The sequence below is a fragment of the Eschscholzia californica genome, unplaced genomic scaffold (genome assembly GCF_041429995.1).
Source record: "Eschscholzia californica isolate CP2 unplaced genomic scaffold, dmEscCali1.0.p SCAF_4, whole genome shotgun sequence".
Taxonomy (NCBI): domain Eukaryota; kingdom Viridiplantae; phylum Streptophyta; class Magnoliopsida; order Ranunculales; family Papaveraceae; genus Eschscholzia; species Eschscholzia californica.
Window position 1 is genome coordinate 5,184,862 of NW_028238461.1, and position 13,290 is coordinate 5,198,151.

At 39.3% G+C, this 13,290-nt stretch overlaps 2 protein-coding genes and 1 non-coding gene across 3 annotated transcripts; 2 read left to right on the forward strand and 1 right to left on the reverse strand.

Moving 5' to 3' along the window:
• The first annotated feature begins 42 nt into the window (after positions 1-42).
• On the forward strand, positions 43-115 carry TRNAR-CCU (transfer RNA arginine (anticodon CCU)). The gene has a single exon. It is a non-coding gene; the product is annotated as a tRNA-Arg (tRNA).
• Positions 116-1,423: 1,308 nt separating this feature from the next.
• On the reverse strand, positions 1,424-10,624 carry LOC147541904 (tubulin alpha-5 chain-like). The gene is made up of 5 exons (XM_086632528.1): positions 10,557-10,624; positions 3,628-3,842; positions 3,348-3,547; positions 2,478-2,986; positions 1,424-1,898 (listed from the first exon to the last, which is right to left on the reverse strand). The coding sequence occupies exons 1-5, from the start codon at positions 10,622-10,624 to the stop codon at positions 1,586-1,588; spliced, it is 1,305 nt and encodes a 434-aa protein (XP_086488654.1). The 3' UTR covers positions 1,424-1,585.
• Positions 9,496-12,035, forward strand: LOC147541905 (uncharacterized). The gene is made up of 4 exons (XM_086638092.1): positions 9,496-9,960; positions 10,842-11,014; positions 11,130-11,474; positions 11,911-12,035. Exons 2-4 carry the CDS (start codon positions 10,923-10,925, stop codon positions 11,954-11,956), a joined length of 483 nt encoding a protein of 160 aa, XP_086494218.1. The 5' UTR covers positions 9,496-9,960; positions 10,842-10,922; the 3' UTR covers positions 11,957-12,035.
• Positions 12,036-13,290: the final 1,255 nt, after the last annotated feature.

The following is a 13,290-nucleotide window of genomic DNA, read 5'->3' on the forward strand; positions in this document are numbered from 1 at the left end:
GGTGCGCCTTAGAATATGAAATATTGTTAATTTTGTCAACCAGCGCCTGTAGCTCAGTGGATAGAGCGTCTGTTTCCTAAGCAGAAAGTCGTAGGTTCGACCCCTACCTGGCGCGGATCATTTTTTAAGCCAATTTTTATCCTTCTTCATTCTTGTGGTGAATTTTTCGTGGAATCGAAAATTCTCAACCTGAAGCCACATCCCGCACTTCAGAGCAACTTTTCATGAATTCATCCATCCAGGAATGCCTCGGGTAGTTTCAATGATCAATTGATTGTACCACCCCGCACTTCAGAGCAACTTTTCATGAATTCATCCATCCTGGAATGCCTCGGGTAGTTTCAATGATCAATTGATTGTACCACCCCAAATGTAATTATATATCTCTCTATGTAAAAGCAAGGAGTGAACTTCGGTTTCGGTGGAAAATTTCGGTCGGTCCAAAAGTGGAAACGTTTCGTGGAAATGTTTCGGTCTGTGTAGAAATCTTGCAAATCAGTCGAAATTTTATTATCTTTATTAAAGTTTGTTTAGCATGAAAGGTTGTATCTTGGAGGCCTAATATGCAATAAAATAGAAATTAAAGAGCTAATATCACTTATTCACCCCCTAATAACCCAGAAATAGTTAGTTTAGAGGGTAAATGTTCTTAAATTTCTATTCTGTTAATTGGAGGGGTTATATGTCAAAAAAATTTCAGGGGTTAAATAATAATTAGTATTAAATTTCTAAAGCACCCGTACAAAGTGTTACTGGCACCCTCGAAGGCTTAGGGTCAGTGAGAAAGTGGGTGCCAATGAGAGTTTCTAGAGGGGCTTTTAGACTTACAATTTTAAAACCCTAATCCTTTTCTTCTTCAACAGCCGTAACCCTTTCTTCTCCTTCTTCCCCATCTGAAACCCTAATCCAGTTTTCTTCTTCTTCACCTCTAAAATCACCTTAAAATATGAAATCATAGAAATTAAGAAGATAAGAAGAAGAAATCATGAGCATACGATGAATTAACCAGGTTTTTCTTTAATCTTTCAAAATCTCTGAACTATTTCGAAATCTCCATAGATTTCGGTCGAAGTGTTTTTACTTTGGTTGATTGAAAAACCGAAATATTTCGGTCATGTCGACCGAAATTTTTCGAAATTTCATTCCCCGTGTAAAAGAGCTTTCTCTGCACTATCCAAATTCCAACTAACCCAACCCTAATATAGTCGGGGTAATGTCAGAACCCAAATCCAGTTTCCCTTTTTTCTTTATTTGTTGTGATGTTGCCATCTAGATAATGGTCCAAAACCAGATTAAATAACCCAACATGCTCCGATCTTCTATTTTTGAACTTCCCTATCTAAGGGATTGTAGACACCAGATGATTTGGGTGTTCTTAATACCAGCTATAAGTCTTATGCAAGTAACAAAAAGAAAAATAATCTAAAACCAATACCAACAGAATAGCAATATCACAAATAAACTGTCAAAGTTTAAGCAACAATCAAAAGAAACAAAGAGATGGTGATTTCGACGATAAAACGATTACACAATTGATATAAGAAAAACGAATTAAGCACGACGAAATCCGATAGAAAATCTACTCTCAATAATCTTCACCTTCATCATCTTCTTCAACACCTTCTGCACCGACTTCCTCGTAATCTTTCTCTAGAGCTGCCAAATCTTCCCTGGCTTCTGAGAATTCTCCTTCTTCCATACCTTCACCAACATACCAGTGAACAAATGCACGCTTCGAGTACATGAGATCGAACTTGTGGTCGATACGTGAGAATACTTCAGCAACTGCTGTGTTGTTACTGATCATGCATACTGCACGTTGTACCTTAGCTAGATCACCACCTGGTACAACTGTTGGGGGCTGGTAGTTGATTCCGCACTTGAAACCAGTTGGGCACCTGAAAATATACATTATTCACCATTTCAGTACATACTAGGATGAAGGAAACAGTGTGTAGAAAGCTAAGCAGTTGGGAGCGCAATCTGCTCGGGATTGGACAAGGACCATAACGATCCTCACCCATCCAAGCAGGGTAAAACATTCTTCTCGATCTTTCACTAACCCCTATATATGTATGTGTGCATGTATCTGTGCCTGTATGTGTGTGTGTTGTTTGTTAAGTGTTGTGTGCATATACGCCCAAGACTGCCGGCCTACCCCAGTCCCAATCCGATCCACCAGACACTCAGGTGGAACAGGCGATCCAAACTACTTGGGTGGTGTTTGATCTTATCTCGTTGTCTGAATCTGACCCCTCTGACTTGTGTACATCTAAATCTTCTGACAAACTCAGCCCAAGTCATTCAGACGAGTCACACAAAAACACAGTCTGAAATCTGACTCTGGTCAGATGAGAGCTTGAGACCTCAAGGCTGAGTCAGATTTGGCTTAGGGAGAAACAAACACTACCTAATAGTGTAGGTGCATGTCATATTCAATGTTTCGGATATTATATATAAAATTTCATTTTACTTACCAGTCAACAAATTGAACCGTCCTTTTGGTCTTAATAGTGCCAACAGCAGCATTGACATCCTTTGGAACAACATCTCCACGGTACATCAAACAGCAAGCCATGTATTTCCCATGCCTAGGATCACACTTGGCCATCATACTTGAAGGTTCAAACACTGCACTAGTGATCTCAGGAATTGATAGTTGTTCATGGTATGCCTTCTCCGTTGAAATGACAGGGGCATATGATGAGAGCATGAAATGAATCCTGGGGTATGGTACAAGGTTGGTCTGGAATTCTGTAACGTCGACATTGATTGCTCCATCGAACCTCAAGGAAGTAGTCAAAGATGATATAACCTGAGATATCAATCGGTTCAGGTTTGTGTATGTTGGCCTCTCGATGTCCAGGGATCTCCTGCAAATGTCGTAAATTGCTTCATTGTCCAAAAGAACTGACACATCAGTGTGTTCCAACAATGAGTGAGTAGATAGGACACTGTTATAAGGTTCCACAACTGCAGTCGAAACCTGAAATGCAGAATAGTTCAGCATGAGTATAAAAATAAATACTGGCAAGATATTTTTCACCTAAGTTATTACTTGTGCCTATCTGAACCTGTTGATTGGCCTCAATGAGGATCTCTTGGAGTCGGTAAAATACAAGAGAGGGTCTGGTATGACTTTCATATTTTTCACCTAAGTTATTACTCGTGCCTATCTGAACCTGTTGATTGGCCTCAATGAGGATCTCTTGGAGTCGGTAAAATACAAGAGAGGGTCTGGTATGACTTTCTTTGAACAATTAAAGATTTATATGGTAATGGTAACATCTTTTGTGGTACAACCAAAGCCAATTTAAGAAAAAGGAATAACACTTGTAGTAAAGTACCTGAGGTGAGGGATAGATGGTGAATCCGATCTTAGATTTCTTTCCGTAATCGACAGACAAGCGTTCCAACAGAAGGGAACCCAAACCAGAACCAGTACCACCACCTACAGCACTAAACACTAAAAATCCTTGCAATCCGGTGCAGTTGTCAGCTAATTTCCTAACTCGGTCAAGGCATAGGTCGACGATTTCCTTCCCAACTGCAGATCATAATAAAACCGGTAAGAAGAAAGAGAACAGAACAATAGTTGGGCAGTTCTAAGTATTACAGAGAGCTTGCCTGTATAATGTCCTCTTGCAAAGTTATTAGCAGCATCTTCTTTGCCAGAAATAAGTTGTTCAGGGTGGAAAAGTTGTCGGTAAGTTCCAGTCCTGACTTCGTCAATCACTGTAGGTTCTAGATCAACAAATATAGCTCTTGGTACATGCTTGCCGGAACCAGTCTCACTGAAGAAGGTGTTGAAAGCATCATGTGCTTCTCCTACCGTAGTATCACTATAAAGAAAAAAAAAACCGTTAAATATACTTAGTTTACCGAATTTTTTCTGAGAACGCATAAATAGACACGTAAATGATTTTTTCTGAGAACGCATAAATAAACACCGTTAAATATACTTAGTTTACCGTTAAACATCTGTAAATGATTTTCGACTGTAGTAGACATGATGGATTCCAAATGTCTCTTGTTTTTGTAAAGACATTTTGGGTTCCAAATTTGTCCCAAATTCTTCACAAAATCCATCAAACTATGAAACCTACCAAAGTTTGCAGACATTTTGTCTATAATTGAATGCTACAGACATTCGGAAATTTGTAAATGTCTAGATTTGAATGTCCCAGACATTTCAGGATTTTCAAATGTCCGGATTTGAATGCGTCAGACATTTCAAATTTTCAAATGTCCGAATTTGAATGCCTCAGACATTTCAGGATTCTCAAATGTCTGGATTTAAATGCCCCAGACATTTGAGAATCTTCAAATGTCTACAAATGTCTCAATCCACTACCCCCACCCCCCAGCCCCTTAATCTGGTCTTAAGTTAGTTTAAACACAAATCTTTCAGAAGAAGTAAGACAAAAGACATTTAATATGGTCTTAAATTAGTTTAGACACGATCAGTTTTGATACTACATAATCACACATATGGTGCGCAAGTAGAGGCCCTTCGACATGAAGCTATACGAGCATCGGAGAAGGGTCACATTTAGGACATAAAACTCGGGTGTACTGAACTTCATAAGAAGGTGCAGACATCCGTACTGTTACAAATCGTTCAGTACTCGTACCAGAATCTAGCAGACCAGATTCTCACTACGACACTCAGCGAAAGTTAGCACGAGGACGCTAATATTTTTCACAAGCCTTTTGAAGAGATGACGATTACAGTACTAAATGATGTGTATCGTATTACTAGACATAAATTGAAGGTTACTCGATGATGGTTATGGGTTAAGACTTTGATGGATGTGTGAAGGAGATGTCCTTCGATGATCATATTTCTGGTCTTTTTAGGAATCTTATTTCGAATAGAATTTTGACTTTAGAAGTCTTAATAAATGATATGGTTTTCTAGCTACACTAGCAGTAGATAGAAAAGAGATCAACTCCCAAGATGTCTATCTAGTTAAAAGAAAAAGAAGTTCTTCATATTAAGCACTAAATAATGATAAGAAGGGTTTCAATTCGGTTTCAAGTAACCTAAAAAGAGGAAAATTAAGTCAATTTCGCAGGTGTCTCAACTCTCAAGTGTATGGTCTTGGTGTCACCTAGTGTTTTATGCAGAATCTCAATCGTCTAATACATCTAAAACTAGTTTCCATGATCACATGTAAGAACTAAAGAAACTAGAAATGGATAGAAGATTACCTCAATCGCTTTCTCACGAACTAAATCTGGTGCCTTTATCCTGAGGATGAGAGCTCCAAATTGTAGCTCCTCTACTTGAGACACCCGAACAAGTTGACTTAATCTCCCTTTCGGATCTCAGCTAAGACCTTATGAGAAGGTTGAGAAAAAAAAAACTCATCTTCTTTTGACTAGATAGATAGGTTGAGAGTTTTTTCTCTAAAATCTTTCTCTCCACTTGATGTTGTAGAGATTGATTTTCTCAAGAAAAAATTCCACACATTTTCTGTTCTAATATGAGTCCTTATATAGAGAACCCTATAGTAGGAATCATATTCCAATTAGGACTTAAATAAGAACTCCAGAAAAGATAAAACTCAAAAACCTTTTCCGAGTGAGATTCCCAGATGGGAATTCTGTCCCATCTGGGACTCTTAAGGTGGCCTGCCAGGGCATTCACACTATCGGGGTGGGCCTGACCGCCCAATGCTTATGATCGGCCATAACATGGCCGACCCATCTCTTTTGTTCTGGGCCTTATTTCTGGTTTGGTTCTTCCTATCTTTGTCTGGATCTCATCTGAACCTTTTGGGCTTATTAAACTGGATCTAATCCATCCTTTTGCCAAGTTGCCTCTAGTCAGCCCTTTAGTGTAACCCGTTGTAGGATCCGATCGCTATTAGTCGCGAATCACCGAAGTGATCCGACGATCGTCTTTGACTTCTAGCTAAGCATTACGACCACTAATTCGACCGCACTAGATGATCATCTGGATAAAGTCATCGTGATCTTATTCAACAAATTGAGCGCATTGTCATCTTGGTCGAATGACACTCCTTCAGAAGGAAATCTCCTTCAGACCGAAAGGCCATATCCTTCATCAAGTACATGAGCTGCACAACAAGTAAAGCTCTAAACCTTCGGGAGAAAGCAATCAATTTAGTCAAAGGGAAAACTAATTAAGGCAATTATCTTATCCATGTAGTTTAGCTTTGACACAAGATCCAGACAACCTAGTGTCAGGTATATAAAACCTGAGATTCCACTCAAAAAATTAAGTGACACCATCACTCACCAAAAAATGTCGGTTACGCGGAAGGCTAGATTGTATCAAATATTCACTTGCCATATCGAAAATTTACGATGATACGACAATGATTAGAAAAATTTCATCAACGGCCTTGCCACTTGGTATCTATTAAGCCGATAATTTACCACCGTTGAACTTATATAAATGACACATGTTTGCACTGAAAAAGGATTTGATCCTTAACCTTTCATTTCTCGTTAATTTTCAACTTGCAACACTAAACTGACTTGAGCAGCAAAGTGTCTTTGCAGGTAACCCCAGTCAAGTCAACATCACGAAGGAGGTAACCGAATCAAACGTAACAAGGACGATTGTTATGGGATATCGGAAAGACCACTTTCCGACATCATCACTTAATTTCAATTCAACTAGAATTAAGTACTACTCTTATATTTCTAGATTATATAATATGTCTTTCTTCCTCAAAACCCTAACTAGGTTCTAGTCGATGATCAGATAAACTCTTTCGACTTTTAATCTAGATTCAAACATTGATTCAACTTTAGTAAGATTCAAGTAGTTGTTCAATTTTCACTTGGTGGTTTGGTCTTCTGATCCAAGATTATTGTTTTTGTTGATTTAGATTCTTGATTTGTACACGTCAATTGTTTTCTTTATGAGATTATACGCATGAATCAAGTGAAGAATTTGATTTTTTGGCTGAACAATAATATGGGTTAGTCCATTTTGGCCCTAATTTGTGATCAGTTGGTCGTTTTGGCACCCATAAATGTCTGACCGTGGTTTTAGCCTCGATACCTTTTTTTCAAAAGGACCTTTCGGTATTATAATTTTATTTTTTTATCGATCTCATCTATTTTCTCTCATCCGCATCATCATCTCGCTCCACTTCATCACACTCTTCACTTCACATATTTTTCTTCTTCGTGGTCGGTGACAGGAGGTCATCGACCGACAACCTTCAAAAAAAAAATCTTCTTCTTCTACTACCACTACCCTCGCCACAACCAACTCCCTCTCTCTCTCTCTCTCTCTCTCTCTCTCTCTCTCTCTCTCTCTCTCTCTCTCTCTCTCTCTCTCTCTCTCTCTCTCTCTCTCTCGTCTCTTGGCTTTTTATCTCTCTATCTCTTCTGACCTCCCACTCTCTGTTTTATGTTCTCCTTTGCCAGCAGTTACCGTAACAAAGGAGAATTTTCGCCTCCACAAAGGAGTTCCATAGACGATAACTGAAATTTTACAAAAAATTGCACTTAACTGTTTGGTTTATAGCAGGATGAGTTGTCCGTAGACTATTTAATTTACTATTCCAAATGAATGAGAATAATAAATCCGTCATCTACACTGAGTTAGTGGTTCGAAACAATGTGAGACGGAATGTAAGCGGCATGACCCAACCCCTTTAGAAGCAACATTAAATCTGTTTTTAATGGGTCGGAGTAACTAAATGTGCCAAACTAAATGTGCCGTGGCATGCCATGATTTTGGCCACACTAGACCATCTAGTTGCACCCCACTAAGAATCGTGAAACAAGCCACCAGAAAAGTGAACCACCACGACAACTCCGCCAATCCTAAACCACCGTTACCAGTCACACATATTTGACCACATGTGCGGCCAAAACCACTTCATCCACTTCAATACATTTGAGGTTTTGACGCGCTCAAGTTATATAAATGCTAAATGTGAGAACTCTAACACTTCCACATAATGATTCCACACATCTAATGTGATGAAATGTCATTTTAATATAACTAGGTTTCCTCTGCGTCCTACGGACGCGACATAACCCCCTTGGCTAACGCCATAACATTAAATATAATCGTAGGAATATTGTAACTTATTTAGTGGAGAGATACCAACCGACTAATTTAGTGGAAGATTTGTTGGAGAAATCGTGAGAGAGAAAAGTAGAATGAGAAGAAAGTGGAGCAGTAGTTATTTTAGAAAAGATTGAATTAGTGCCACTATTACCCTTCCCTTTCAAGCCTATTTACATAAAAAAGGGATTTATACCAGCTGTCGGATGTGATCTTTATCAAACTCCCAACAGAAATGGACGACCAAACTTATCCCTCCTCTAACGGACTGAGCTGTTTTATTATAATAGATTTTGTCCCATGACATGACAGTTCAACATGTGATTTTTAATATGCCACATCCACATATGAGGTTTAACTTCATGTGAAGAATTCGAAAATCTAACCCCCACCGTCTAGTTTGTCAAAATTAAAGCGAATTGCCACGACCCAATAAGGATACTAACACGTCTATAGTTGCTATCAAACGGACGTGGGCAAATGTTTGTCATGACCATGTCGCGACACAACCCTTTTTGTAGTCGTGCCAAATGATTATGTGGCATGTCTGGCACCCCATAGACATTTCAAAGGGTCATGCACGTGCGTGTAACACATGTTCCGTTGTGAACCAATATACCGAATATGAAAATTCTTTATTATTGAGGCGTGGCCATATCACAAAATCTGGCCATGCCACGACACTGCTCATTTTATGGGTGTAACGAATGATCTTGTGGCATGGCTAGCACGCCATAGGCGTCCCATGGGTCGTGATGTCGTGTCGACATGGCCCGTTCTGAACCACAACAATGATTTTGAGTTTGAAAATTCTCTAGTTAGCGAAAATTCTATCCCATATTAAACATGATTTTGGAAATGTTCTCATTCATAATCACATTTATTTTAGGGACGGCCAAACATGTAATAGAGTTGGAGCTCATCACTTATTAATGAAACTTGGAGTGAAAATCGGCCATCTCGACTACTACACTATCTCTTTGATCACAGATGTTATTTTCACCGATCTTGTGTGTTTTTTACTTAATTTCTTCTCCAATATCTCAGATCTTGCTCTGATTGCTCTGAGATATAGTTAGTATTTCAGAATTTGATTTGTTGATATTGTTATTGTTGTTGTTTTCTTTGTTGTTTGCTTATTGAATTAACAGTTGCTCTAGAACTCTTTCATCTAGGTCTTGTTTCTAATGACTGATGTCTATGACTTTACTAGAAACCTAGAATATTTAAAATTCAATTAATGCAGGTCCGCTACCCGTCCGAGCGAGGTCCGCCCACTACCCGACAGTCTGCTCGCTACCCAATAGGGCACCCGCTCCAGATCCGCGTAAGAGCCTATAAATAGGTCTCTTACACAGACCAAAAGAGAAAACCCTAATCTCTGCCTCTCTCTCTCTCTCTCTCTCCCCCCGCCCCCCCCCCCACCCCCCCACCCCCCCACCTTCTGTAGTCTCTATATTTCCCTCAACTTAAGTTCTATAACATGTGACATCTCGTAGTTATGTTTCAGAAAGTTGATAGTAATCACGTCTCGTCATTTCAATTCTACCATCCTCTGGAAAAGGGTCGCCTTGTTTGGCTGTGGTGGTTTGCGGCTGCTCGGCTGTGGTGGTTTGCGGCTGCTCGGCTGGGGTGGTTTGCGGCTGCTCGACTGTGGTGGTTTGCGGTTGCTCGGCTGTGGTGGTTTGCTTTTGCCGGTGTGGTGGTTTGCTTTTGCCGTGGCAGTTTGGGATTGGCTCAGCCCATATTTGATTTCGGGGCCAGCCCATAGGCTTATTTCGGGGCAAGCCCATTGTTGATTTCTGGTCAAGCCCGTTGTTGATTTCTGGTCAAAGCCCGTTGTTGATTTCTGGTCAAAGCCCGTTGTTGATTTCTGGGCAATCGGGTCCTAAGGACAGGTAAATTTCAAATTAGCCTTTGTTCACAAGGGTATTCTTGTTTATTGATTATGACCGTTAGGCTCGTTAGGCTCTTTACCGTTAGCAATTTTAAACTATTTTTATTCCGAAGGGTATTCTTGTCCTTCTGATTATGACCGTTTGGATCTTTACCGTTAGATAAGATAATTTTAAACTAGTTTTTATTCACAATGGTATTCTTGTGTTTCTGTTATTTGATTATTACCGTTCGGCTCATTACCGTTATATAAAATTCAAGTTGAAAAATTTGAAATGTCATTACAACTCTTCACGTTTTCTCTCTCTCTCTCTCTCTCTCTCTCTCTTCTGTGATCCGTCTCTCTTTCTTCTCTGATCTGTCTCTCTCTCTTCTCTGATCTCTCTCACTCTTCTCTGATCTGTCTCTCTCACTCTTCTCTGATCTGTCTCTCTCACTCTTTTCTGATCTGTCTCTCTTTTACCCTCTCTCTCCATCTTGAATCATTCTCAAGATGGAAGGAAACCTGAATGTGAGACCACCCCATGTTTTTCAGCCCCTCAATTTACAATCTCAATTAGGCTACGCCCATGACAAAAATTATTTTGTTGTTATGTACTTTGTGACGACTAGTACTGCAGAAGCTGCTTTAAGCCCCATGGAGATAATTGAAATCTCGTCTGCCATTGTTGATTGTAAAAGTGCTCAGATACTTCATATATTTCACCAATATGTAAAGCCTAGTATAAACCCTGAGCTTAGTTATCATTGTAGAATGCTTACTGGAGTAACTCAAGAACAGGTAGATTTAGTGTATTATTTAAACGTGAACTGTAGTTTTGATACGTGAACAGTATTTTTATATAAAATATCAAATTTTCAAATTATATAGTGTTTTTATCAGGTTAACAATGGAGATGATTTAAGGCTGGCATTAGAGAAACTCTCATATTGGCTAGATACAAACAACGCTGTGGGTGATAAAATGTTGACAGTAACCTGGGGTAATGACTGTGATGATATAATCATCCCGGAATGTTTACTAAAAAGTATTTGGATTCCGGTCTACTTAAAGAGGTAAGGGTTTAAAGTCTTTTGCTTTGTTTTATATATCTTTGACTTAGATTGTAACTTACTCTGTTTTATACATCTTGACTTAGATTGTAACTTACTGTATAAAATTCTGTTTTAGGTGGTTACATCTAAAATCGGTTTTTGCGGATCGATTTCGTACACAAGAACCAACCATGAACGCTGCATGCCGTCTTTTAGATCTAGAATATAATGTTGGCCCATCTGCTGTTAATAAATCTGCAAACATCTCTAATCTTTTAACAAAGATGATACAATTAGGATTTAGACTTCAGATAAAGGACAGTAGCAACTCTCTTTGGCAGCTCGCTCGTCCCATTGGTTTGCAACAGCAGCAACCGCATCAGCAGCAGCAACAGCAGCAGCAGCAGCAGCAACACCCTCGTCCACAGGGGTTTGCAGCTCGTCCATTTGCAGCTCGTCCATTTGCAGCTCGTCCACAGGGGTTTGCAGCTCGTCCTCAGCAGCAACATCCAGTCGTAATGTGTGAATGTCAAGTTCCTGCACGGAGGACGCAATCGCACCGGCCCGGGCCAAACTACGGAAATTGGTTCTATGGGTGTGGAAGGTACAACAGTTTAAATGGACGTGTATGCGACCATTTCGTATGGGAACATAATCTTGAACAAATGCCTTAGTTGGTGCTTTCACTGCCTCTCTGTCTCTACATTCTGGTAGGATTCTTCTCTGCCTTAGTTGGTGCTTTCACTGCCTCTCTGTCTCTACATTTTGGTCAGGATTCTTTTAACATACAATTTTGCTTTACATAGCTTGCATGCTACTTGATATAATATTACTCTTCCTGTTGCTTTACCTTCCTCAGTCAATTATATGTTGGCTTGATTCCATATGTAAATCTAATAATGTTTGCTAGAAAACAGATTAGTGAGAAAAGCCTTGTCTTTAGGCTGCTTTGATTTGCTTTAGTGTACTGTGGTTCCAAAAAGAAAGGGCTTTTGCTTATTGTAATGCAGAGTTGACAGAGTTTAAGATTTTCTTCATTCAATTTCTTATAGCGTTTCTGTATGTTATGCATCACAGTTTAGGTTGCTAATAACTACGAATCAACGTTAAAATATTTGAGACGAAGTAGGCAAAGAAGAGAAAGTGTCTAAACGCTAAACCCTTATATCCTAAAATAAGATGTGATCGCATTTTCTCTCTAAACTACAGATTAAGGTAGGGGGGCATAAGCCGAATTACTGGCAAGATCAACTTCTCTTCATGACATATCTTCAGAGACCAGGAATGTGGATGTTTGATATTCTTTCCAATCTATGTTCCTAATCAAACTCCTCTCTCCTTTCCTTCTCTATCAACTTATGTGTGCTTGTGTTATCATAACTGATTCATAACGAATACCATTTGTGAGTAATTTAGATGTTAAGATCAAGAAATAGTTTTGATTCGTTATGAGTCAATACGAATAACATTAGTCAAATTGGCTGATATCACACGGTGATTTACTATTATAGTTCTTACCTTCCTCTGTAGAAAGCGTATGGCTCATGTATAATTAGCCAAGTACGTCGATTGTTCAGCCAATTTCTTGCATATAACATCAAGTCTCCTTGACTATTTTCCTTGGGATGCAACCGGAGCAAGAACTCTTCCTCTTCGTTGAACTGTGTTTTTCCAAATGTGAGAAGAAAATCACACGAACTAAGGAGCTTCATTGAGAACAATCACACGAACTAAGGAGCTTCATTGAGAACATTTATTGGGTCTTCTCTCGAGTTCTGGAAGGTGAAGAGTTGAAGTGTTCAAAGGGAAGACTAGCAAGATTTTCACACTACAGGATTTTGCAGAAGATCATGCAATTTGGTAACTTGGCCATGGCCGCAAAGGTTGCATTAACGACCATATCGTCTGGAACATACGTTGGCGACTCAGGCTTATGAGTATACTCAGTAAGACATGGGCATACATTGTGTGTCTAGCTATATGACTATGTATGTATACCAGTATATGGATCATGTGAGGTAACTGTTGAGTGGTCTTGGACCTCCCACACCCACTTTAATGAATTGGGATTATTATATATTGGACTGAGATTTGTTGTTTCCTGGTCTCCCTCCACGAAAAGCTTACTCGAGCGATATACTTTGTATCTTGCTAATAATCAGATCGCCTACCACCTCCATAACTGGTTGTACACGAAGTGAAAATAGTACTTACTACAACATGGACTCAGTTTGGGTCTACAAGAAAACCTGTAAGTTAGCCTTTCCTATAATACAAGATTATTGGACCCTCTTAAG

Bases quoted from the DNA above. Each gene is read 5' to 3' on its own strand.
- LOC147541904 (XM_086632528.1), bottom strand. From the start codon at position 10,624: ATGGCAGACGAGATTTCAATTATCTCCATGGGGCTTAAAGCAGCTTCT. The intron at 3,548-3,627 runs GCAAGCTCTCTG...TATGATCTGCAG, and splicing joins TGCAAGAGGACATTATACAG to TTGGGAAGGAAATCGTCGAC. The intron at 2,987-3,347 runs GTACTTTACTAC...TCTGCATTTCAG, and splicing joins CCATCTATCCCTCACCTCAG to GTTTCGACTGCAGTTGTGGA.
- LOC147541905 (XM_086638092.1), top strand. From the start codon at position 10,923: ATGTTGACAGTAACCTGGGGTAATGACTGTGATGATATAATCATCCCG. The intron at 11,015-11,129 runs GTAAGGGTTTAA...ATTCTGTTTTAG, and splicing joins ATTCCGGTCTACTTAAAGAG to GTGGTTACATCTAAAATCGG. The intron at 11,475-11,910 runs GTTTGCAGCTCG...GCTAGAAAACAG, and splicing joins TTTGCAGCTCGTCCACAGGG to ATTAGTGAGAAAAGCCTTGT.